Source organism: Lepus europaeus, chromosome 15, assembly GCF_033115175.1.
Source record: "Lepus europaeus isolate LE1 chromosome 15, mLepTim1.pri, whole genome shotgun sequence".
Taxonomy (NCBI): Eukaryota; Metazoa; Chordata; class Mammalia; order Lagomorpha; family Leporidae; genus Lepus; species Lepus europaeus.
Genome location: NC_084841.1, coordinates 13,209,589 through 13,235,432, shown reverse-complemented (window position 1 = coordinate 13,235,432; position 25,844 = coordinate 13,209,589). Strand labels below are relative to the sequence as shown.

The 25,844-nt window shown below is 48.0% G+C and overlaps 1 protein-coding gene across 2 annotated transcripts in view; it reads left to right on the top strand.

Annotated features, from left to right (window-relative positions):
• Window positions 1-25,844, top strand: part of MYO10 (myosin X) — a 251,839-nt gene that overhangs the window by 210,830 nt on the left and 15,165 nt on the right. For both annotated transcript variants that reach the window (XM_062212206.1, XM_062212207.1), the window contains 11 exons: window positions 4,745-4,851; window positions 5,625-5,834; window positions 6,196-6,235; window positions 6,906-7,790; window positions 8,540-8,663; window positions 12,897-13,140; window positions 17,797-17,892; window positions 21,834-21,927; window positions 22,641-22,696; window positions 25,218-25,360; window positions 25,582-25,776. In XM_062212206.1, coding sequence (XP_062068190.1) covers window positions 4,745-4,851; window positions 5,625-5,834; window positions 6,196-6,235; window positions 6,906-7,790; window positions 8,540-8,663; window positions 12,897-13,140; window positions 17,797-17,892; window positions 21,834-21,927; window positions 22,641-22,696; window positions 25,218-25,360; window positions 25,582-25,776 — 2,194 coding nt within the window. The remainder of the gene's footprint in view (window positions 1-4,744; window positions 4,852-5,624; window positions 5,835-6,195; window positions 6,236-6,905; window positions 7,791-8,539; window positions 8,664-12,896; window positions 13,141-17,796; window positions 17,893-21,833; window positions 21,928-22,640; window positions 22,697-25,217; window positions 25,361-25,581; window positions 25,777-25,844) is intronic.

Genomic DNA, 25,844 nt, shown 5'->3' with positions numbered 1-25,844 from the left:
ACAGGCTTCAGCTCCTTGTGTTTGTAGGAACGAGGTTCCCGTTTTCTTTCCTAGTGTCAGCCAAGGCCTGTTCCCGGAGGCTCCCAGAGTTTCTTGCCAGATTCTCTGATCCCTCACACCTTGCAGCTCACTTCCCTGCCCAGTGGGAGTCGGACAGAGTATCATCACAGCAGGGACATCCCCTCAGCGGGGGGCAGTCCCATCCCTTGCTAGAAGTCACAGGTTCCATCCACAGTCAGGAGGAAGCATGTACCACACAGTGCACCTGGGCAGAGGTGCCTCAGCCAGGACCCATTAGTGCTGAGAAACTGTAAGAGGTCGCACACGCACGTCCTCCTTTTATTCACTCAAGGGAAGCTTTCTGCAAAAAAAAAAATGGCTCAAGTGGAGCTTATAGGAGTGCAATGTAGTTTGCCCTGTTTGTTTTTTTCATTCAATCAAAAAGGAATTGTATTCTGTATAAACAAATACCCGCTTCTATCTATCTCAAGGCCTCATGCAAATATTACTGTGACTCACTCAGCCATTGGCAGTCTTTTCTGAGCTCCAAAGTACCATTCCAACCTCACCATCAGTTTACGTTACGAAAACCAGGCACAGGAGGGCTGGGGATACTGTAGCGTGAGGGATACAGAGAAGAGGGCTTCATCCTCAGTTTATTCTGGTGCTGGAAGACAAGACACCCACATGCAACTGAAGAATTAAATCATCTGACATCATCTCTTTGATGAGTAATGCTCTAGCCTCTCCAGTAGGGAGATCCCTGTGGATTGAAGTGATCAAGGAAGGACAGGCTTAGTGGCACAGTGAGTAAAGCCGTCACTTGCAGTAGCCACATCCTATATGGGAGTCCTGGTCACTCTGCTAATGCCCCTGGAAAGCAGTGGATGATGAACCAAGTGCTTGGGCCCCTGCCATCCACGTGGGAGACCGGGATAGAGTTTCCGGCTTCAGCTTGGCCCAGCCCTCGCTGTTGTGGCCACTTTGGGAGTGAACCAGCAGATAGAAGATCTCCGTCTCTATGATGTTCTGCCTTTCAAATAAGAAAATAAATTTAATTTTAAAAAGAAGTGATCAGGGAAATATTCAAGAAAAGGTGATCCTTATGGGGAGGAGCTAAATTTAAAAAAGAATTTAGGCCTTTATTTATTTGAAAAACACAGGCAGACACAGAAAGTTCCCATCTACTGATGCACTCCCCAAATGCCTGCAGCAGCCAGACAACTAAAGCCAAGAGGCAGGAACTTCTCCAGGTGTCCCTCCTGGGTGTCAGAAACCCCACTGTTTAGTCATTGCTCCCCAGAGTATACGTTAGCCAGGAGCTGGAGGCAGGACTGGAGGCTTCATGCGCACTGTGGGTGTCTTAACCACTGTGCCAACCACCTGCTCCCAAGTGGAGTTAAATTTTAATTGGTGGAAAGTTGGAAGTGGACATTGGATGGGGAGCTTATCAGTTGGCAGAAACATTAGGAAGTAAGTTGTGAACATTAAAGCATTTGAATGGGTGTCCTCTAGACAGCTTTGACCTTTACCAAGGTTTGATTTAATTATTCACTAGGATTTGTTTCTGTGAGTGTTGCCACCAGAAAGAAGGCCTTTGCACGTTTTTTTTTTTTTTTTTTTTTTTTTAAGTTTCTAAAGAGATCTTCCATCTGGTGGTTCATTCCTGAAACAGTCAGATTGGATCAGGCCAAAACCAGAAGCCTGGAACCCCAGTTGAGTCTCCCAAGTGAGTGACAGGGACTCAAACACTTGGACCAGCATTGACTACCTTCCAAGGCCCATTGTCGGGAAGCTGGATTGGCAGTGGAGTAGTCAGGGCCTGAACCGTCTCTCTACCATAGGACGTGGGTGTCCTGAGCAGCAGTCGAGCCCTCTGTACCACAGCACCTGCCCCCGTTTCCCTCTCTTGACCCCTGGGACTACACTGCCAGACCTTTCTTGCTCTATTTTGTGACTAACAAGCCTGTAGGACATATTTCTATTTTTATTGAGACATCATACTATAGGATCAAAGAGAAAGGTGACAAAGAGCCCCATGGATGTGTTCACCTGGTTGGGCTCTGCCCTGTCCTCAGCTGCCTGTGGAGCCTGGCAGCGACAGACTCGGTGATACCTCTGTTCCTTGTCGCTGGGTCAGGCTGACTTGATCCTGGGCTAGCCCTGGAAGCATGGCAGGGTGACACAGGGCTCCCGGAACCCACCATGTTGTTGCTTGAATTCAGGGTGGATGTTCCTGAAGAAGTTAGGTCAGGTCTCTGAAAGCATTGTGCTCGATTCATTTGCCCTTTTGTTAGTGAAGGAGAATGTGGGTAAGGACGCAGGAGAGGAATTCAGCAGGCTGAGCAGACGGGCACAGACGACAGCAGGCATTTCTCTGATTCCAGCTCCAGCCACGTTCTGTAGGTTTCTGGTGCTGGAAGAGACGTGTTTCTGCTCATTGGTTAATAGGTGCACCGCTCATTGGGCTTGACCCTGGTTCCATTAATGTCACCACCACATTCTTCCTTACAAACACTGACAAGAGCAGAAGCAAATGATTAGCATCTTCAATGCTGAAAAAGAAACCAAGGAGGACTCTCTGAATACTTCTTAAAGCCCAAGCTTGACGAGCAGTGCCTCTGCTAGACGATTTGGGCGAGCGCAGAGTCCGTGTTTCTGAACAGCTGTAACCGTTCCCCGCCCGCAAACAACCCTGATACTGACAGCATCCGTCTTTTGCGTTAACATTCTGTGTGTGTGCTGAAGACACATCTCTCCACGCGGCAGCAGAGCAGTCATTGGGACGATAGGGAGAAGATCGTATGGAAGGTTCTCAGTGTCCCACAGATGTTGAAAAGCCCAGGTCAGGAAGAGGTGTGGCTCCCGTGAGTCACAAGGTGGTCAGACTCTTTATTTGCTTTTTTTTTTTTTTTTTTCCCAGTGTCAGGAAGGAGACAGGGGAAATAGTCTGGAAAGATGGATGATGGGAGAGCACAGTGCATCACTATAGGCCAGGATGACTCAGGAGAATTAAATAAAAAATCGTGGAAGAACCAAAATGCCCCATCTTGACCATTAGTGGAAAAGCATAAAACTATTTGATATTTTTAAATAGGGACTAATTAAACGTATGCACGTATCAAATCTGAAATGGCAACATTAGAAGCTGTCTTGATCAGAGGATGGCCCAAGTCCTTGGGCCCCTGCACCTGCGTGGGAGACCGGGAGAGGCTCCTGGCTTCGGACCTGGCTCGGCCCTAGTCGTTGTGGCCATCTGGGGAGTGAACCAGCAGATGGACGGCCTCTCTCTCTCTCTCTCTCTCTCTCTCTGTAACCACCTTTCAAATCAATAAAATAAAAGGAGAAAGAAAACCGCCAAAAAAAAAAAAAAAAAAAAAAGAAGCTGTCTTGATATAAGGAGGGTCCTCATATTTTCATATCTTTTAAAAACTTAGGAATTCTGATTCATAGAGCCAATCACAGATACCTACCTTAGCTGACAAGTGTAGAATTCAGGTTCTTTCTCAGTTACAGGCCAGCAAGTTGCTGCAATTTGTTTAGTCCCAATTTTGGTATGCTTGAGATAGCCAAACTGAGAGGCAGCTGACATAAATTAATTCTCAGTTCAAACTCAGTTTTCAGAATTACATATATATATATATTATTATTATTATTTTATTTTTTGACAGGCAGAGTGGACAGTGAGAGAGAGACAGAGAGAAAGGTCTTCCTTTGCCGTTGGTTCACCCTCCAATGGCCGCAGCGGCCAGCGCACCACGCTGATCTGAAGCCAGGAGCCAGGTGCTTCTCCTGGTCTCCCATGGGGTGCAAGGCCCAAGGACTTGGGCCATCCTCCACTGCACTCCTGGGCCAAAGCAGAGAGCTGGCCTGGAAGAGAGGCAACCGGGACAGAATCCGGCGCCGTGGCGCTGGCTATTTTTGTCTTTTTAAAAAAAAATATTTATTTATTTATTTGAAAGGCAGAGTTACAGAGAGGCAGAGAGAGAGAGAGAGAGAGAGAGAGAGGTCTTCCATCCACTGGTTCACTCCCCACATGGCCGCTATGGCTGGAGCTGACCCACACAAAGCCAGGAGCCAGGTATTCTTCCAGGTCTCCCATGTGCGTGCGGGAACCCAAGGAGTCGGGTCATCTTCTACTGCTTTCCCAGACCATAGCAGAGAGCTGGATCAGAAGTGGAACAGGTGGGACTTGAACCGGCACCCATATGGGATGCCAGCACTGCAGGCGCTGGCTTTGCCACAGCGCTGGCTCCAGAACTACATCTTAACGTCAGCATGTTTATGTGCAGTTACATCTTTGAAGCCAGAATGTTCTGATCTCAATCACCTGGTAGATATGAAGAGAAGTTTCCACATGATAGCAAAAGAACATTCTAGAAATTTCCTGAGTGCCCTCCCACCTCTGCCTCCCTTCTTTGTCTTTTCTGTATCAATGGAGGACCAGTGCTGTTTGTCCCAGTCTACATGAGATCAGTGTTTAGACACTTTGATAGCAATTTGGCAGTCATTTTTTGCCTGTTGAATCTAACAACAACCACGAGACTTGTTTCTTATATATCCTTTTTGTTGCTTTTCCTTTTTGTCCTGTGTCTTTATTGGATTTAATGAACATATTAGTCCTTAACAGGCCGGACTGTTCTGGAAAGCATGGCCATGTGACTTTGGAGCGAACAAAAGGAGAGGGGGAAGAACCTTACTCCCAAAAGATCTGACATAGAGATGTCCTCCTCCTCCTGGGCAGGTGTTCCTTCGAGAATCCTTGGAGCAGAAACTGGAGAGACAGCGGGAGGAGGAAGTTACTCACGCAGCCGTGGTGATCCGGGCCCACATCTTGGGCTACTTGGCACGGTAAGAAGCCTGAGGGGCAGAGGCCTGGAGCTCCCAGAGGAGTGCTCCCCCCACCGACTGACTTCGTGTCTGCAGGGAGGTAGCCAGAGCTGCTATGAACAGCAGTCCGGGGTCAGGCATTCCAAGTCGCTGTGTGGAAGCCCAGCCCTAGCTTGACCTGGGCGAAGTGGGAGGAGGGTGTTCCTCCTGCTTGGAGGTCTCCATCAGAGCAGTGACAGTCAAGGGCCCTACCGAGGAATTCAGATTGTCCACTTGTAGCCTCCTCAGCTCCCAGCTGTTTATTCTGGGGTTCTCATTTTGTGCCCCCAGGCCCATTCTGCTCCTGTTTGCGGAGGGAGGCAGCTGCTTTTCATGTGCATTTTAATTCAAACTCCACACATTATACCGCGTTCTGCAGCACAAAGCCGGCCTGCTGGGATGGGGTGGCGGCTGTTTCATATGAACAGGGGACTATATCAGATCCCTTGGGGTCCTGTTTACCCAACACTTGCTGCCACAAGTGTTCAAAGTCTGCATCTGGATTGTTTGCTTAGCCAGGATAGTGATAGGGTCTTACTGCCCTCTGGTTTGTTGCTATTCTTTTGTTTTTCTTGTGTTTTGTTTTGACCCAAGGGGCCCCCTTGTTCCCTTAAGTCTCCATAATGAGAGTCATTCCAGAACTGGGCCCTGTGCCTTTGTCCGGTCCCTCCAAGCAGACTCATTTGAATAGCCCCAGGCCGGGGAGCTGGGCGGCTGGGGGCTGAGGCTCTTCCCTCCTCTCCTCCCCTTGGCAGAAAGCAGTACAGAAAGGTCCTCGACTGCGTCGTGACCATCCAGAAGAACTGCAGAGCCTGCCTGCTGAGGAGGCGCTTCCTGCACCTGAGGCACGCAGCCATCGTCTTCCAGAAGCAGTTCCGAGGCCGGAGCGCCCGTCGAGTTTACCGACAGCTGCTGGCCGCCAAGCGGGAGCAAGAAGAAAAGAGGAGGCGGGAGGCAGAGGAGAGGTATGGGGGCCTGCCTTGCCTGCGTGAAACAAAGGAATCCATTCTGGGTTTTGTGCTCCGCATCTGCGCGTGCAGCAGGAACTCCCAGCGGGCGCTGCACAGCCTCCTGTTGGAAACAAATGGAGACTTCTTGGCCGCGGGAATATGAAATTCCCTGGCAGCGCTGCAGACCCAGTTCTGTGTGTATTTTTATTCCTGCACGAAATAAGTGGATTGCCCAAGGAAGAGGCTCTGTCCTCTGTGATTTCTAAGTTGCCTTTAGCAAAGCTTTTTTTTTTTTTTTTAAGTTAAATCTCACCAAAAAGTGGCTCTTGGTTTATTGCTGTCAATTTTTACATTTCTGTTTCTCTTCTGTTTTTAGAGAAAGAGCACGACGAGAAGCAGAGCTCCGCGCCCAGCAGGTGACTCGCGTAGCAGACGGCTTGCCCCCCTCATTTGTCCACTTCTTTCCCAACCTTTAAGAGCTGTGACTCCAGGTTTCAAATCTAAAAATCCCAGAAGGACAACTTGGGAGGAAACGTTTATGGTGTAATTTCTAACCCATTACAGTGGGGTGAAGATTAGTGGGTGTCTTAGGGCTTTAGTGGGAATCACAGAAGTGTGATTCCTCTAAACCAGTGTAACCGCTGCGTTCGTTTGCTTGGGGCTGCTGAGACAGTACCAGGCCTGGTGGATTGAACAGCGGAGCTTGCTTTTCCCCATAGTTCTGGAGGCTGCTGTCCAAGATCAGGGTTATTAGTAGGTTTGGCCTCCTCCAAGGGCTCTCTTGGCTTGCCGATGGCCAGCTTCTCACTGTGTGCCCACACGGTCGTCCCTCTCCATCCTGATCCTTTTTTTAATGCGGACACCAGTGAGATGGGATCAGGTGGGACCTGCCCTAACAGCCTCTTCTTAATTTAATAACTTCTTTAACAATCCTGTCTTCAAATACAGTGGCATCCTTAGGTCTTGGGGCTGAGTTTCAGGGGGGACGCACCCAAGCCTGTGAGAAACCCATTTCATTGTGGCTGCAGAGCGAGCGGTGTTGTGCCTCCTGCAGTCATCCTGACTCCCTTCTCCCCTCACGTGCAGGAGGAGGAAGCAAGGGAGCAGCAAGAGCTGGCGGCCTTGCAGCAGAGCCAGAAGGAAGCAGAGCTGAGCCAGGAGCTGGAGAAGCAGAAGGAAAACAAGCAGGTGGAGGAGATCCTGCGCCTGGAGAAGGAGATCGAGGACCTGCAGCGCATGAAGGAGCAGCAGGAGCTGTCGCTGACCGAGGCCTCCCTGCAGAAGCTGCAGCAGTTGCGGGACGAGGAGCTCCGGAGGCTGGAGGACGAGGCCTGCCGCGCGGCCCAGGAGTTCCTCGAGTCCCTCAACTTCGACGAGATCGACGAGTGTGTCCGCAACATCGAGCGCTCCCTGTCCGTGGGCAGCGAGTTCTCGGGCGAGCTCAGTGAGCTGGCCGAGAGCGCGAGCGGCGAGAAGCCCAGCTTCAACTTCAGCCAGCCCTACCCGGAGGAGGAGGTCGACGAGGGCTTTGAGGCCGACGACGACGCCTTCAAGGACTCCCCTAACCCCAGCGAGCACGGCCACTCTGACCAGCGCACCAGCGGCATCCGCACCAGCGACGACTCGTCCGAGGAGGACCCCTACATGAACGACACAGTGGTCCCCACCAGCCCCAGCGCGGACAGCACGGTGCTGCTCGCCCCGTCCGTGCAGGACTCGGTCAGCCTGCACAACTCCTCCAGTGGCGAGTCCACCTACTGCATGCCCCAGAACGCGGGGGACCTGCCCTCCCCAGACGGCGACTACGACTACGACCAGGACGACTACGAGGACGGCGCCATCACCTCCGGCAGCAGCGTGACCTTCTCAAACTCCTGCGGCAGCCAGTGGTCCCCAGACTACCGCTGCTCCGTGGGGACCTACAACAGCTCCGGTGCCTACCGGTTCAGCTCTGAGGGGGCGCAGTCCTCGGTGAGTACCTGCACCACCTGCCTGGGCTGTGTCCACCGTGCAGTGGAAGTGCTGTTGCGTCATCATGGAACTGAGGCGTAACCCTCCACGGCTGACACAGTTGTCCAGTCATGACCTCAAAACGGTCTCAGCCCCTTCCTAGTTCTGGTTTGCATTAGCAGATGGAACTCTGATGTGCCTGTGGCACATGGAACACAAAACCCAGACTTTGGCCTCTGGTTGGGAGAAGTGGCATTTCAATGGGGCCTTTAGGGTTGCTTTGCTTTGTGCTGGGAAATGAGACACTCCCTACTCTGGAACGAGGTTTCCTGCAGCATGCTGGAGAACTTTCCTTACAGTAGCTTCATAATCCGCACCACATGGTGTTATTTCTTGTACTGAGTGTGAGGAGGAAGAATCCTTAGGGTTTAAACACCATACTCCTTCTGGTTATTTGTGGGTTTTCCTCATTTTGGTCCTGCATTAAATGCTCTGTTGACTTGCTGAAACTTGAAAATATTTTTAGCATAGTAATTGAAGGGGGATTAACTCTTGCGTGCGTGGTTTGATTAAAATTGCACCCTTTCAGGATGGTAAAATAACCTTCAGATTAAGGTATGTCTCAGGTTTAGGTATCAAGAGTTAGCCTTTTGTAGTTCTGACTTCTCGTGATTGCCACGTTCCCCTGTGATGTTGTGGATGGGGAGCGTCGCTTCCTGTGTCCAGTGTTGATGGTGCCGGCGTCTTCACTGCTTTCTGTCCTTGTCCAGTTTGAAGATAGCGAGGAGGATTTCGACTCCAGGTTTGACACGGACGACGAGCTCTCATACCGGCGGGACTCTGTGTACAGCTGTGTCACCCTACCGTACTTCCACAGCTTTCTCTACATGAAAGGTATGGCCTGCAGGGCCTGGGCGAGGGGTCCAGCCATGGAACACTGTTTCCCCTGAGCTAATTGGCGGGGACTGAGAAGGTCACTCTGCCCATCCCTGAACTGGTGGAGGGCCTTGTGGGTGAGCAGAGGACACCAGGCCCAGTGGGTGGCATGACCCCCCCTGCACTGGTGCAAGTGGCAGCACAAAGCCCCTCTGTCTACTCTGTTGCCCCCCTCCTGCTCATCCCTGTCTCATGCTTTCTGTCTTCTCTTTCTCGCTCAAATGACCCTGCGTGTGCTGCTCTGTGGGCAGGAGGAGGCGCCCATTCGGATGGTACACAGCAGCTTTCTCACCCTAAGTCAGTGACAAGGATAATGAGCAGCTGTAACCGTCACCAGCGCTTGTGTGGAGGTTTTTTAGGCAGATCGTCAAAAAGAGAACCATCCTGGCTCTAGACTGGTTGGGGAGAGAGTCCAGAGCAGGAGGCGGGGGTGGGTTAGCAGGGACTGGCATCTCCCCTGACAGCCCTTTCCCCATCCTGTCTCCCCACTCCCCCTCCCGTATTCCTCATCTTCCAGCCGTCTTTCGTCACTGACCCTGCCCTCCACTTTCTTCTCCAGTGTCACCTTTCTGCATTCCCTTTTTCTTTTCCTCTCCTTCTCTCCTTGAGACATTTTTCCCTGTTCTTTTTCCCTGCTTCCTCTGGAGCTGGCTGTGTGCTGATTTCACTTGACTTCTCTCTTCTTTTGTTAGCATCCTTCTTTTTTCTTGTCTTTTCGTCTTTCCTAATTTTTTTTGGTTCTGCGCTTACATTTTTCTTTTCATTTGATGTCATCTTCCCCATCTGCCTCCACTTCTAAAACAGGAGTCTAGTAAGAACACCAGACATTCGCCTTTCAAATTCTGCCATTCTTTTCTTCTTAAAGATTTTTATTTATTTATTTGAAGGGAAGAATTACAGAGAGAAAGAGATCTTCCATCTGCTGGTTCACTCCCTAAGTGACTGTAACTGCCAGGGCTGAGCCAGGCTGAAGCCAGGAGCTAAGAGCTTCCTATGGGTCTCCCACATGGGTGGCAGGGGCCCAGGCACTTGAACCATCTTCCACTGCTTTCCCAGGTGCATTATCAGGGAGTTAGATTGGAAGTAGAGCAGCTGGAACACAAACCACTGCCCTTAACAACCATCACAGGCAGTGGCTTAACCCCCTGCATCATAACTCCAAGCCCCAAATTCTGCCATTCTTGCCTCAGGTACCCAAGGGGCTTATGAAAAGTCCTGTAGCTTTGGTTTTGGGAAACCCTTCTATAGCCTGAAGTCACTGGTTGGTAGACACTTTTACAGGAGTGTTGCAATAAAAAACGATTGAGGGATTCTTACCAAGTGACATAGCCAGCATTGGAATACTTGTCAAAGGGGAAAAACAGTCATAAAAAGTCAGAACTGTAAGGGATGGCATTGTGGCACGGCAGATTAAGCTGCCACTTGTGATACCAGCATCCCGTATCTGAGTGTCAGTTCAGATGTTCTGAAAACTACTCTTGCCTTCAGTCCAAATCCCTGTCACTGTGCCTGGGAAAGCAGTGGCTGATAGTCCTTGGTGCTGGGCCTCTGCCACCCATATGGGAGACCTGGGTGGAGTTATTGGCCCCTGACTTTGGCCTGGCCCAGCCCTGGCTGTTGAGAAGTGAACCAGAAAATCTCTGGGAGACATCTCTGGAGCTCATGCGCCCCCCCCCCCCCCCCCCGCCTTTCAAATAAAGTGGAAAAAAAAAGAGAGAGAGAGAGAGAGAAAATCGATCACTGGCTTATATTTTAGGAGTATTAATGAGTTTTTACCAGCCTAATAGCCTACTAAAGATGCTTGCAATTAGGAAATTAATGGCATTGAACAAATTCTCAAAATTAAGAAGTATTAAGAGAGCCACCCAGAGTTCAGAGAGAGGCCTGAGAGTGCTGTTATTAACCAAAGAATAGCAGGCCGTGAGTTCTGTTCTAATCTTTGAAATAGGAATAGGCTGTATCACTTAAAGATGATATATTAGTGAAATAACTTTGTGCTAGAATTTTCCTCTGAGCTTGTTTTGAGAAACCCAGTGTAAAGTCACAAATTAGAAAAATAACCAATAACTGTGTTCCATTCTGGTAGTCCTTGGCGAATTGGCTGTTTGTTATGGAAAAGCTCCAGAGCTTGGCCTGTTCACAAAAGATGTCTCAGCTCTGTGAACAAGGAGTGTGTTAGATGCGAGAAATGAGAATATCAAGTTGAACAAAGCAGGTGCACCGTCCATCCACTGCAAGCTAAACACAAACCAGAGGTGTCGTTGCTTCATTTTTTCCAATTAAGGCTTAGGTCTATAATCAGTGATGCAGTCACTAAAGAAATTACCAAAAAAGGTCTATTTGAAATTTATTTTCCAATCTATAAAAAGAAATTATTTATATTTATTAGAGATATGTTTAAATGTCCCCATATTTATTATTGGTTGATTAAAAAAACCCATGTGGACAATTTTATAAGAAGCTATTAAAGCAGAGTATTTTCTCTGCTGTATTAAATGAAACAGATTTGGGTCTCCTTGGGGAATCTAGAATACAAAGGTATATGTTTCTGGAGAATATAGAAATTTTTTTAACCTATGAAAGTTGACATGTATATCTCTCAACCAAAAGCAGTTTTCTACTAGATGAATTATAGTTAAGTTCTGTCCTTTCTTTTTAAGCCCAATGATTCTGTGTTGGGCTCCTCTGTCTCTTTCGTAGTCTCAGTCTGTTGCTTTATGTGGTGGCTTCTGTATCCACTGCTTCTGCCTCCATGGCTTCAACCAACAACCATCAGAAATCCTGAGGAAGAAAATGTGTCTTTGCTAAATATATATAGATTTATTTCCTTATCATTATTTCCTAGACAATATAGTATAACAACTGTTTACATAGCATTTCTATTGGGTATCTCATGTAATCTAGAGATGATATAAAGCACACAGAAAAATGTGCATTTTTTATTTGCAAATATTATGCCATTTTATATTAGGGACTTGAGCCTCTGTAGATTAAAAAAAAATTTACTCATTCACTCATTTACTTATTCACTTATTTATTTGAAAGGCAGAGTGACAGAGAGAGAGAGAGAGAGATCTTCCATCCGTTGATTCATTCCACAAAATGCCTGTAACAACCAGAGTCGGGCCAGCTGAAGCCAGGATCCTGGAACTCCCATCTGAGTCTCCCATGTGGGTGGCAGGAGCCCAAGTACTTGGGTCATCATCTGCTGCCATCCTAAACACATCACAAAGAAGCTGTATAGGACGCGGAGTAGCTGGGACTCAAACCAACACTGATATGGGTTGAGAATGTCCCAAGCGATGGCTTAACCCACTGCATCACTATGCCTGCCCCTCTGTGGATTTTTTTTTTTAATCCATAGAAGCCCTGGAACCAATCCCCTCTAGATACTGAGGGACAACTGTGACTATTCAAAAAAAAATTGGGTGATGATGCTTTTCTTTGAAAAGATATGTTTATCCAAAAAGCTATATTTTCTTTTCCTGTCTAAGTTGGGTTTTATTACTGAACTCCGGAATCACTGACAATTTTGTTCCAACATTAACCAAATGAGGAAATAAATGTGTAAGCTTAGGACCCCACTTTAAAATAATATCATCTCTGGGGCACTTGGAGCTATACACGACCTGTCCACGTGGAAGTGGTTCGCTCCTGGGGTTGGAGAGTCAGCCTATTACTGGCCTTTCTGTGAGCTCCTCTTAGAGAGTTCTCAGCTCTTTGAATAAGAGTTGCTTTGAAGATAAGGAAGGGATGACACTCCTGGACAGTTCAGCTGAGCTGTTGTAGTCTCTGTCCAAGGCCTCTGAGTGCATGTCAGCTGGGCAGGGTTAAAGACAGGAGAAACCTAAGACCAGCTACAGGGTGGCGCTGTGGCATAGTAAGCTAAGCCTCCGCCTTTGGCACTGGGTGCCAGTTTGAGTCCCAGCTGCTCCACTTCCAATACAGCTCCTATGGCCTGGGAAAGCAGTGAAAGGTAACCCAGGTGCTTGGATCCCTGTACCAGAAGCTCCTGGCTCCTGGATCACCCCAGCTCCAGCAGTTGCAGCCATTTGAGGAATGAACCAGCTGGTGGAAGACCGCTCTCTCTGTAACTCTGCCTTCAAATAAATAAATAAACAAATCCTTAAAAAAAAAAACCTGTTACACATGCTGTTGCACCTGATTCCAGTGGCTTTCCTTACGCCCTAGGTGGCTTAATGAACTCGTGGAAGCGCCGCTGGTGCGTCCTGAAGGATGAAACGTTCCTGTGGTTCCGCTCCAAGCAGGAGGCCCTCAAGCAAGGCTGGCTTCACAAAAAGGGCGGAGGCTCCTCCACCCTGTCCCGGAGAAACTGGAAGAAGCGTTGGTTTGTCCTCCGCCAGTCCAAGCTGATGTACTTCGAGAACGACAGCGAGGAGAAGCTCAAGGGAACCGTGGACGTCCGCACGGCCAAGTACGTTGACAAAGCCCAGGCGCAGGCCTGCGGGGTGGTGGTCTGGGCTGCTGGATTCCACAGCTTCCTGCAGCAGTGCCTGCAGGAGGTATTCAGCGAGTCCCAAGAATGCACCTCAATGAATTGCATGATTAGGAAACTGGGAAGCAGGATTGATCTGTGAATAATTTGCTCCAACATGTGGCTCTTATTGTGAGGATGGACTAGCCCATTGGGAATGTAATAGTGTGTGTCAAGAGGAGGATGTGCACAGAGAACAATCGATGGGGAATCCTGTGTAGCACTTTCGATTCTTCCTCAGTGCTGTGGACAAATTAGCTACATTGGGAGCAGACTGACTGGCCTTCCACCTGTGTTGATTACTCCAGCCATCCTGTTCCCAGCAACGAGGGGAACAGAGCCCATCTTTGAGTCCCACACAACTCCCTGGTATGCCACCCCAACATAGAGCCAAAGCTTTGGCCTATCCAGGGCCTATTAGTTTTGTTTAAAAGTTTTAAGTATTGTCAGAAAATTGCTGAGGTTAGAGACAGCTGGTTTTCTTGGGTAACTGGATATGAGCATACAAACTTATTTTGGGATAACCTGTAGCCATGTTCCACTCAAAATGGAACAACCACAAATATTTAGAAGGCTGGTGAAATAAGCTTTGAGAGATCAAATTAACTCCCCAAGTCATGCGACTTGGAAAGAAAATAGTGTTTCTCATCAGGCAGCATCAGCAACTTTGGAAAATTATTCAGTGGAAAGTTAAATGAGGAGAGAAAATGCTTTTTTGTGCTTGACTTTATAAGGATGGATCATGAAATGCCCATAGCAGAATCCTGGATTTTTCTAGGTTGCCTTGGTAGGGTACATTAGGAGGGAGAGTACGTTTGTGGGAATTTGAGTCTGAATTCTGCAGCAACAGGTGTGGCCCAGCTATGTTATCTCCCACTGTCTTCTCTGAGCCCTGCCTTCTATTCATGCCATGGAATGGGTGCACAAATGCCAGGAGGCTGAGAGAGAGAATCGCGTGGCGATGAATTTCACCAGAGGAAACTGAGGTACAGTGAGCCCTCATTCTCCGTGGCTTCCACCTCCACGGGTAGGAAATCTGTGGGAGAAAAAGTCATGTCTGCAGTGGCCAGTTGCAGACTTTTTATTTGTGTCCTTGTTCCCTAACCAATAGGGTTACAAAACAGCGGCTTATATAGCACCTACATTATGGTAAGTGTTTATTTATAGCATCAGGAGATGATTTAACATATACAGGAGGGTGTAAGGAGGTTATGTGGTTAAATAGAAATCCTATGATGCTTTGTGTAAGAGATTAACGTGCACCTGCAGATACTAAGAACTGTGATCCTGCAGATACTAAGGGGACCTCTCTGTGTCTGTGGCAGTTTGCTCTGTGCTGCTTAATGAAGCTGTCTTCTCCAGGTGCTTTGTCAGAATTAGTTAACACTGAGTGTTAGCTCTGCAGGCACACCTCTCACAGTCTAGAGAGCATGGTCAGTGTTTCACCATATTCAGATTTTTTTTCATTTTATGTTTTGAAATCTGTTACTCATCTACCGGAAAAGTAGAAGACTAAAGGCTACCCATGTACTCATTACCCAACTGTCAGTGGTATCCACCCTGCATGGCCAAGAGCCCTCCATCTGCAGCTTCCTCCACCCTGCTCCCCCACCCCCTGACCAGTTACATTCTTTTATTTACTTACTTACTTATTTATTTAAGTTTCTTTGTTTGAAAGGCAGAGTAACAGAGAGAGGGAGGGAGAGAGACAGATACCTTCCTTCCATTGGTTCACTCCCCAAATGGCCACAACAGCCGGGGCCAGGCCAGGAGCTCCATCTTAGTCTCAGACTTGGATGGTAGGACCCCAAACACTCAGGCCATCGTCTGCCGCCTCCCAAGGGTATTAGCAGAAAGCTGGATTAGAAGTAAGGCAGGAATCGATCCCGGGCTCTCCGATAGGGGATACAGGCATCCCAAGTGGTGGCTTAATGCGCTGTGCCACAACACCTGTCCCCCATTACACTGTGTGAAAGCCAATCCCAGACATCATATCATTTCTCCCGTAAATATTTTAGTATACATTTGAGTACATTATCACAATACCATGACAGCATTTGCAAAAAGCAATATTATCGCCTTGATATTCGAACTCCAGGCATTGTTCAGATTTCCCCAGTTGTTAACATAGGTTTGTTTGGCCTTAAAGTTTCTTTCTTCAAGTCAGAATCCACATAAGGTCTAGACTTTGTCTAAACCTAAGCCTCTCTTAATTTATACATTTTCCCTCCATCTTCTCTTGCTGTCTATAATTGAAGAATCAGCTGCATTTACCCTGTAGTTCCCAGCATTCCCTGATTGCCTATCTGTGCGTTGTTCAACCTGTTCCTCCTCATTTGCATCCTGTGAGTTGGTAGTTGGAGCAAAAGGACGATCATTCAGGTTTTCTTTCTCCATGAGAGGCTCTCATTAGTGGTGCCCATTTCTCTCTTTTCTCCCTGTTTTTTAAAAATGTTTCTGAGAGACAGGCAGAGATCTCCCCTCCGCTGGTGGTGTAAGCAGTGTGAGGGCGAGATCAGGGTGGTGTTGAGGCCCTGACAGAGCAAAGCCTGCCCCACCCAGTGAGGCCCTGATGGAAGTCACGCTGCAGAGACACCAGCCCAGGCCACTGGACACTCAGGCTGGTCATTTGCAATGAACAGAACTTTCTCTGGCTCGTAGTTCTAGAGACAGGAAAGTCCAAGATCATGTGGATGTAACTGGCCAGGGCGTTCTTTCCGTGTCATCCAGAGACAGAAGGGCAAGAGTGAGCCGGAAGTGCGAGGTGCAGCTTCAAGTCCTTTTCTAACCAGCACCAATCCATTCAAAGCCCTGGGGACCTAATCACTTGTTACAGATACTACCTTCCAAACCATGTTGCTTTGGGGATTAAGTTTGCAGCACACCACCTTGGGGAGACTAGGGGAAAGAGAACACATTGAACCATAGCAGCTAAAACAAATTTGGGAAAGAACTCGCCCCAGACTGTGTTGCCTCCATTGTACATCAGAGAAGGAACTAACGGAAGTTGCATGCAGGAGTAGGGGCTGCTGCCCCAGAGTTTGCAGGGCCTGAGCAGGGGGTGGGGAGATGTGCAGTATGAGAGGTCCCTCCCTAGAGAAGTCAAGGGAGAGCCTGCCTCTGGCCACACCAGCATTCCGCTGTCTTAGAAGCACAGAGGAGCCTGGCTCCCCCTGGAGGTCACAGCAGTCTTCCCTCATTTTTATTTTTATTTGAGATACGGACAACCCCAATCCAATGGTTCATCCTTTATTGCAGGCAAAGCCATGGCTGGGGCAGGCCAAAGCTGGGAACAGAGAACTCAGTTCAGGTCTCCCATGTGGGTAGCAGGGGCCCAACTACTTGAGCCATCACTTGCTGCCTTCCAGGTCCTGCATTAGCAGGGAACTGGAATTGGGAGTGGACCCGAGACTCAAACCCAACTGGAAGCTTAACCATTAATCCTGAAGCCTATCCCTTCCATTATTTTTTCTTTAAAAAAAAAAAAAAGATTTACAGAGAGATCTTCCATCCACTGATTCACTCCCCCAGTGGCCGCAATGGCTAGAGCTGGGGTGGTCTGAAACCAAGAGCCAGGAGTTTCTTCAGGTCTCCCACGTGGGTACAGGGGCCCATGCACTTGGGCCGAATTCTGCTGCTTTCCCAGGTGCATTAGCAGGGAGCTGGATTGGAATTGGAGCAGCTGGGACATGAACTGGTGCCCATATGGGATGTTGGCACTGTGGGTGGAGGCTTTACCCACTATACCACAGCACTGGCCCCTGCTTCCATCATTTAAAAAAAAAAAAAAAAAAAACTGAGGGAAGCGCTGTAGTCTTCTGTGATCTGTGATTTCACTTTCTGCAGCTTTAGTTCCCTACAGGCTGAAAATACAGAGAATTCCATGTTTGTGTGTGTGTGTGAGACAGAAAGACTCCATTCACACAACTTTTATTGCAGTGTATTGTTACAGTTGTTCTATTTTATTATTTATGTTGTTAACCTTTTACTATGCCTAATTTATAGGTTGAATTTTATAAGTATATAAATATGTATATATATCATAAGTATATATGTGTATATAACATAAGTATATATATATTCCATCTGAAATCTGAAGTACTCCCAAATCAAACTTTTTGAGCACAAACATGATACTACAATTGGAAAATTCCACACTTGCCCTCATGTGACAGATCACAGTCCAAGCATAGCCACACCAGAAATACCATATGAAGTCATCTTCAGGCTCTGCATATAAGGTGTCTATTAAATACAAATGAAGCTCATGTCTAGACTTGGATTCCTTCCCCATGTTACCTTATTGCCTATATTCAGATATTCCAAAATTAAAAAAAATTCAGAATCCAGGACACTTCCATTCTCAAGCATTTCAGATAGGAGGTACTCAACCTGTACAGGAAGACAACAGAGCATACCTAGAGTTCATTGTTATCCGGCTTTCAGGCATCTTGGAATACATCCCCCAAGGATGAGGGGAACAAGTGCATACAGAACATGACCGGTTCCCACCTCAGATGTCAGCTTCCTTTTCTCAGTTCTCGTGCAGAATTCTGCACCCCTGATGTCCATTTGCTGTGTTCGCTTTCTTGACAGGGAGATCATAGACAACACCAGCAAGGAGAACGGGATCGATATCATTATGGCCGACAGGACCTTCCACCTGATCGCGGAGTCCCCGGAGGACGCCAGGTGAGGTCTGCGCTGCGGACTTTGTCCTAACCACATCCGTCCTCCTGCAGGCTCATGAGCTCGGCACAGAACCTTCATTGTCTGCTGCCTTTGGGAAGGTTTTAATTGGTCTTCCAGTTGGGTTTTTCCATTACAGTGGTTGGAGAACTGAGAGTCATAAAAGGTTTATGTTTTTGTCCCTTGAAGAGTTTCTCCCAGGGTGGACGTGTTCATGTCCAGCACAGGGTTCGGGATTTCTCACCGCAGATGTCACTAGAGAGACCCCTTGTGACCTGGGCCACGGCTGATAACTGTCACCAGCAGCGTGTGTGAACTGCACTGCTACTCAGAGCTCTAAGCCTACCCTCTAGAGGCTTCACAGCTTTGAAAGGGAACAGCTTATGTTTTGCATGGGGATCAGAAGAGCAGGGAGCATTAACTGGTGATTGTTGAAATAAATGATAGTGTCATGGCACTTAAAGGTTGTTTTTTTTTTTTGTTTTTTGTTTTGTTTTGTTTTAAGATTTACTTATTTATTTGAGAAGCAGAGTAGACAGGTCCTCCATCTGCTGGTTTACTCCCCAAATGGCTACCACGGCCAAGCTTGGCTGATCAGGAGCCAGGAGCTTTTTCCAAGTCTCCCATGTGGGTGTAGGGTCCCAAGCACTTGGGCCATCTTCTATTACTTTCCCAGGCTATTAGCAGAGAGCTGGATCAGACAAGCAGCTGGGATACAAACTGATGTCCCATGGGATGCCAGTGCCACAGGCAGAGGCTTAACTTATTACACCGCAGCGCCAGCCACTTGGAGGGTTTTGAAGCTCTTGGCATTAAATTATTCAGTGGAAGAGAGAGAACATAACTGTATTTCCTGTGCTGTTCTAAATGTTTCACATACATTAATTCATTTAATTCTCATGTCAGTGCTGTGGAATTGATCCATGCTTTGTAGAGTAGGAAAATGAGCTTCAGAAGACGGATAGAGCCAACGGCACGCTCAAGTCCTTCAGCAGGGGCCCTGAGCTTCCCTAGGGAGCTTGTGTTGGACTGAGGTCAGAACACAGTGATGTCCCTTGTCAGCCGAGCAAGCTGTCTGACTTTTCTGGACCTTGGCTTTCTATGTTGAGGTGCTGAGGCGATGGGACACAAAGCTGAGGTATTCGCTGTGTGGTGTGTGACGCATCACAGGTCCCATAGTGGCTGTGACACTGTGGAGCCTCCATCCTGCTGGTCGCTGCTGCTCCATGAGTCTGTGTGACGTAGGTTCCTGTCTTCTACCCCCAGCAACACTAGAGAACCTGTTGCAGTTTATGAGTAAAATCCAGTGCCCGTATCCTTCGGTTAGAACCTTCTATTGAGTTCTCAGGACCTCTAGCTACGCCTGGCCCTCTGAGTGCTTCTGAGTTGATACGACACCATGGGAGCAGTGTTCGGGGTAAAGACATCAGAAAATAGCTCTTCCCCTGGGAACAAACTAAAACCCTGTTTGAACCCATAAATTATAACACACACTGGAAAAACAAGCAGACCTAGAATTACTGCCCCATCATTCCGTCTGGGACTCCTAGTGACCACAGGCGGTTTTGTGTGGTCAAGGGAATGCCCACAGCTTTTCAGATGAATTATAGACCCAGTGCTGGGCAGCTGTCCTGTCTGTTTTATGCCAAACGACCTGCTAAATTTAACATTCGGAATATTTTAGCCAAAAACTTTTCCCCCAACCAGTGGAACATATTTTTACCAAGTCCTTTTCATATCCTAAGTTATACTTGATTCAGGAAAAGAAATTTGAAAATTTAAGCGTTAACCATAGAGATCAAAACTACAGCAAATTTTGCTTTTCTTTGAATGTGATTCTGCATGGCCCATATCTTGAATGCATATTTTTTCATTGTCTGATTTCAGATATTTCTTGAGCTATGTAAAGCAATGACTGCAGTTTTGCCTTTTGGCTGATCAGGGTTCATGGAGCAATTCAGATAGTGTTCCCCTTGGTCTATTGGTTTCCCGAAGCATTTACTTAAATTGAATGTTTTCTAGTTCTGAGTCACATTTTTCTCCTTCATAAATTCCAGGAGATAGGTTTTAGTGCTCTCCTATTGGTACTTCACGTGCCCAAATAAACTTAAAACTTTTAATTCCGTTTTGCATTAAAGTAAACTAAGCTCTTAATTCCACTTTCCACAAGCTTTCTGGAATGCCCTGGTATTACTTTTTCACTTACATGTCTCATTGCATACCAAGTACTTCCTCCTCTGCGTTACTTAGTGGGGTGTGTAGATCTGTGTTGTGATCAGCCCCCAACAGGTGAGGGATGCTCCTGCTTCTCTCTCGTTTGCTGATTGCTGAATAAACGCTGTGGATGGATGGGCGGCTCTTCATGGTCATTTTCCTCACACCTGTGTTGTTCAAAGTCACATCCAGACTTGTTCTGCTTGATTTTGCTGGAATTGACATATTTTCTGATCCTGATGAAGCTGGAAGTAAGAAAACTACTTTGGAATGAAGGGAGAGGAGTCTTCTAGTCTAAGTAATTGTCTGCTTTCTGTTTCAAGCAATTGCTTTTGACTTCCAGCTCTCCTGTGGTTTTCTTTACTTGGGGAGAAATCCTGTCAGATGGTTGGAAACCCATTCCGGGAATGAAGAGAGAAACAGACATCGAGTAGCTGTTTGGGGGTGGCACACTGGTAGTATTGGTTGCCTTTCCTTGAAATTGCAAAAACAAAAAGCCCGAGGCAGAGAGAGACAGAGAACACCCATTCGCTGGTTCACTACCCACACGCTCACAGTGAGTTGGGCTGGGACCAAAGCCGGTAGCAAAGAACTCAGTCCAAGTCTCTCTTGTGAGTGGCAGGAACTGAATGACTTGAGCCATCACTGTGGCCTCCCAGGATCTGCATTAGCAGGAAGCTGGAGTCAGGAGCTGGGAATCGAGCCCAGGTGCTCTGATACGGGATGTGAATGTCTTTTTTTTAAAAAAAAAGATTTATTTATTTACTTGAAAGTCAAAGTTACACAGAGAGAGAAGGAGAGGCAGAGAGAAAGATCTTCCATCCACTGGTTCACTCCTCAGTTGGCTGCAACAGCTAGAGCCGATCTGCAGCCAGGATCCAGGAGCTTCTTCCAAGTCTCCCATGTAGGTACAGGGGCCCAAGGATGTGGGCCATCTTCTACTGCTTTCCTAGGCCATAGCAGAGAGCTGGATCAGAAGTGGAGCAGTTGGGACTTGAACCGGCACCCATATGAGATGCTGGCACTGCAGGCTGCGGCTTTATCCGCTATGCCACAGTGCCAGCCCCGGGATGTGAATGTCTTAACCACTAGGCTCAACTCCCACCCTGAACTTTTATTTTTAAAAAACAAAAAGGGAGCAGTTGTTCGGCGCAGTGGTTCAGATGGCACTTTGGACGCCTGCATCCCACATAAGAGTACCTGGTTCAAGTCCCAGCTGTGCTTCCAGTTCCAGCTTCCTGGTCATGCACACCCCTGGAGGGTAGTAGATGAAGTCTTTGGTAGTTGAGCCACATTGAGTTCCTGGTCCTGGCTTCAGCCTGCCCAGCTCTGGCTGTTGCAGGCATTTGGGGAATGAAACAGCAGATGGAAGTCTCTCTCTCTCTCTCTCTCTCTTTCCCTTTAAGATAAATAAAATTTAAAAAGCCACCTATATATGTTCCCTAGATCTATAAATTATGTCTTAAATACAGAGCCTTGGTTTAAGTATTCTGAATTGAGTGGAGGATTTCTTTATTGGCTGCCAATTTCTTCATCAAGTGTGTGTGGAGGTCTCTGGGCCCTGGAGGGAACCATTGTCTTAAGGTGGGACATGTGGTACTGAAAGCATTCTGGCTTTTTCCTTAGCTTTGCTCCTTGGTGATTCAAACAGGCGGTGGAACGTGGAAGGGGCGCCCCCCTGGGCAGGTGCAGAGGCTGACCACACCGTAACTCTTGCTCTCTTCCCACAGCCAGTGGTTCAGCGTGCTGAGTCAGGTCCACGCGTCCACCGACCAGGAGATCCGGGAGATGCACGACGAGCAGGCCAACCCACAGAATGCCGTGGTACGTGGGCCAAAGAGGCCGGGGAAGGAAGTCAGGGCAGTGGGGAGAAGGCAGGACTGGGACTTTGCAGACAATTTCTCTCTCTCTTTTTAAGGTAACAGTATAATGATTAAACAGAAAAACAGGACCTTTTGAGTTAAAAATCATGCACAACACAAGTATAGCTTATGTTACCTATAGTAATAGGAATGCCTGCAGATTCTCTTGCCTCAAACCTTTAAAGGAACAACAACAACAGAGCCCCATCTGCATGAAGTTGTGGAAGACATGGCACTTTTCTTTCATAGGGCTTGGTGAAATCCTAATTCTATGTGTTGTGTCTTCACTCTATCCCAGACTTATCCAAAAATCACAGAATCCTAGGTTAGAAATCATTTTATTTGTAGATAAGAAACACTTTAAAGTTTTAACTTAATAAAAGACCACGGTTGAAGTCAGAGAATGTGTACGATCTGAAAGAGGTTCATGAGCGCCCTTCACTGAACACACTGTGAGAACAGGAGTGAATCATTAACTAAACCGTGGCTAGATTCTGCCCTGTCTCAGAGCTGTCTCTGTCCACCACATGGAGGGACTCTGTCTTGGGTAACGGTTAATTTGCAGTTCTGTCACAATCCAGACTGCCTCAGGGAGCTGGGATCCAGGGCTCTGACTGTCACGTGCACCCCTCTGGACAATGTTTCTCACCTGCTGTGCCTTCTCTTCCTTCCCAGGGCACGCTGGATGTGGGGCTGATCGATTCCGTGTGTGCTTCCGACAGCCCTGATAGGTAAGCTCACACAGGGCCCCAGGTGGCTGAGCCTCCTGGCCATGCCCCTCTCCCTTGGCCTGTGAAATCGCCCTGGGCTACGTCCTCCCTGATACCCGGACATCATCTTGGCGTCTTCCCTGCTATCTTCAGATCACTGGGGCAGATGTGGAAACCTGCTTCAGACAGCCAATCCAAAAGGAAAGCCAGAGAGGAGTAATCTTCATTGGGGTGCAGGGACCAGCTTGGATTCACACAGGAAGAAAACAGCTGCTTGGGCAAACAGTGTTGGAACCTAGGGAGGATGCAGTTCCCTTCTAAGCTGAACGTGAACTTGAAAAGGATTTTGATAGACTGGCCTTGCAGAGCGTTCTTAAAGCAAAGCACAGACATCTACTCGGCCTGACATTGCCCCTTTCCCGCCGGTGCTCTTTTTGAAGACAAAATCATCTGTGAGCTCTGTGGACCCAGCAAGCTGTGTCCTTGTCACCTCTGTCTCTTTACTGCTTGTAAATTCTGTTTCCGGCCTGTAGCCAACCAAGAAAAGTTGCCGTAGAATCGGAAACAAAGGTGACTTCTGCCCTCAGTCAGATAGCCAGAAAGTGAAGACACATGTTGACACTGATGACAAGAATAGTATTTAGTGGGCAGAATTCTAGTTCTGGGGTCTCCATTGCCCGCCCATGGACCAAGGCTTTTCCAAGCCAGGGATCCTGTTTTGTTTTGTTTTATTTTGTTTTGTTTTTTTCCAGTAATCCAGCTGCTCCATCTGACACTGGCTTGGGATCTCAAACAAAAACACGTTATTTCAGCAATGAAATAAAAGAGTTTCTCATTCTGATGCTTGAGTTCCCATTCTACCTTCTCTGTAGCTTTTTCTTCCTCCCAACACCTTCGGTCCATCAGCCTGGGCAGGCCCAGATCTGTGCTCAGAGCTTGGCACCCTTGCTCCACTGTTAGTGTCTTCCCAAGTGCCTACCTGTTTTCTTTCCCACCTACAGAAAGATTTTTTTTTTTTAAATTTTTAAAGATTTATTTATTTGTGGCCGGCGCTGCGGCTCACTAGGCTAATCCTCCACCTTGAGGCTCCGGCACACCAGGTTCTAGTCTCGGTCGGGGCACCGATCCTGTCCCGGTTGCCCCTCTTCCAGGCCAGCTCTCTGCTGTGGCCAGGGAGTGCAGTGGAGGATGGCCCAAGTGCTTGGGCCCTGCACCCCATGGGAGACCAGGATAAGCACCTGGCTCCTGCCATCGGATCGGCGCGGTGCACCGGCTGCAGCGTGCCTACCGCGGCGGCCATTGGAGAGTGAACCAACAGCAAAAGGAAGACCTTTCTCTCTGTCTCTCTCACTGTCCACTCTGCCTGTCAAAAATAAAAAAATTAAAAAAAAAAAAGATTTATTTATTTGTTTGAAAATCAGAGTTACACACAGAGAGATGAGGCAGAGAGAGAGAAAGAGAGAGAGAGGTCTTCCATCCACTGGTTTACTCCCCAGTTGGCTGCAATGGCCAGAGCTCTGCTGATCCGAAGCGAAGAGCCAGGAGCTGCCTCCAGGTCTCCCACGCAGGGGCAGGGGCCCAACGACTTGGGCCATCTTCTGCTGCTTTCCCAGGCCACAGCAGAGAGCTGGTTCAGAAGCAGAGCAGCCGAGACTCCAACCGGCACCCATATGGGATGCCGGCACTGTGGGCAGCAGCTTTACCCGCTACGCCACAGCACTGGCCCCTATTTTTTAAATTTTTTAAGAGGCACCTCAAGTGCAACCTTTTTGCATAGCTTTCCTTGCACGCTGCAGTCCAGTTAGTCTTTTTCTTGAATTTTGCTAGTATTTGATGAGAGTGAGCATTTGAAGACTTGCAAGAGTCAGTTCTCATTTGCTGGCTTAGATGGAGGAATTAGTACAAGCAGGGGCCTGACTGTGGGCGTTGCCAGACAAAAAGAAGTGAGGGAAACAGTGAATGGCCATTATCGTGTTATCTGTGACTGGGAAATGCATCCTTGTTAGATTGCTTTGAAAACATAAACCCTCGTGGGTTGTTTTTTTTTTGTTTTTGTTTTTGTTTTTTTGTACCAGGCATCACCCAGCATATAAGATGTCACACTTGGCACCTGTTGACCCCTGCACTCCTTTTACTGGGGTCTGGCCTGTCATTCGTGACCCACAGAGATACTATGCAAGGCACTATCCAGAGGCAGGAAGAAATTGACTTTGGAGAGGCATCAAAAAAAATTTTTCCTCTACAGTCACCTTATTTAGCCTTCCCGGAACTGGGTTTCTTCTGGAAAGTTTTGCATGAAGAAATGTTTTCCCCTCCAGGAGCCTCCAAGTGAATGTGTTCCTCCAAGTTTAAAGGTTAATGACGCACGCACTAAATCCTGCAGAAATGCACAAAGTTTGCCGTAACATAAAATGCAGATCTCATTGCCCCGTGCAGCCCCGTGACCCCCAGCCAGGAAGAAGCCTTTATATTCTTGGTGCAGACAGAGGGGATGCCGCCAGCAGAGCTAAGAGGTTTGCTTTCTTCCCGCCCTGTCGCTTAGACCCAACTCGTTCGTGATCATCACGGCCAACCGGGTGCTGCACTGCAACGCCGACACGCCCGAGGAGATGCACCACTGGATCACGCTGCTGCAGAGATCCAAGGGCGACACCCGCGTGGAGGGCCAGGAGTTCATAGTGCGAGGTAACCGCCGCCGCCCGCGCTCCCGCCAGCCTCTTCCCGTGCCCTTGCTCCAAGTCATTTTGACTCTGGAGGGATTTTGTTTTTAAGATCACATTTTTAAAATACTTTCTAACACAGAGGTAGAAACACCACCTGTTGGTAGTGTAGCATCCTGTAGATGATGGTGTGGCGTTTGGGGTTTCTCCGTGGTTTTTCATGTTCCCTTTCATCCCCCTCCCCAGGGTGGTTGCACAAGGAGGTCAAGAACAGCCCGAAGATGTGTTCCCTGAAACTGAAGAAGCGGTGGTTCGTCCTCACCCACAACTCGCTGGACTACTACAAGAGCTCGGAAAAGAATGCCCTGAAGCTGGGCACCCTGGTCCTCACGAGCCTCTGCTCGGTCGTGCCCCCGGACGAGAAGATATTCAAAGAGACAGGTAGCCACACCGACGCGTCAAACAAAGGGTGGATGTGTCTCGTGGGTCCATCTTCCGGGGCTGTCTGT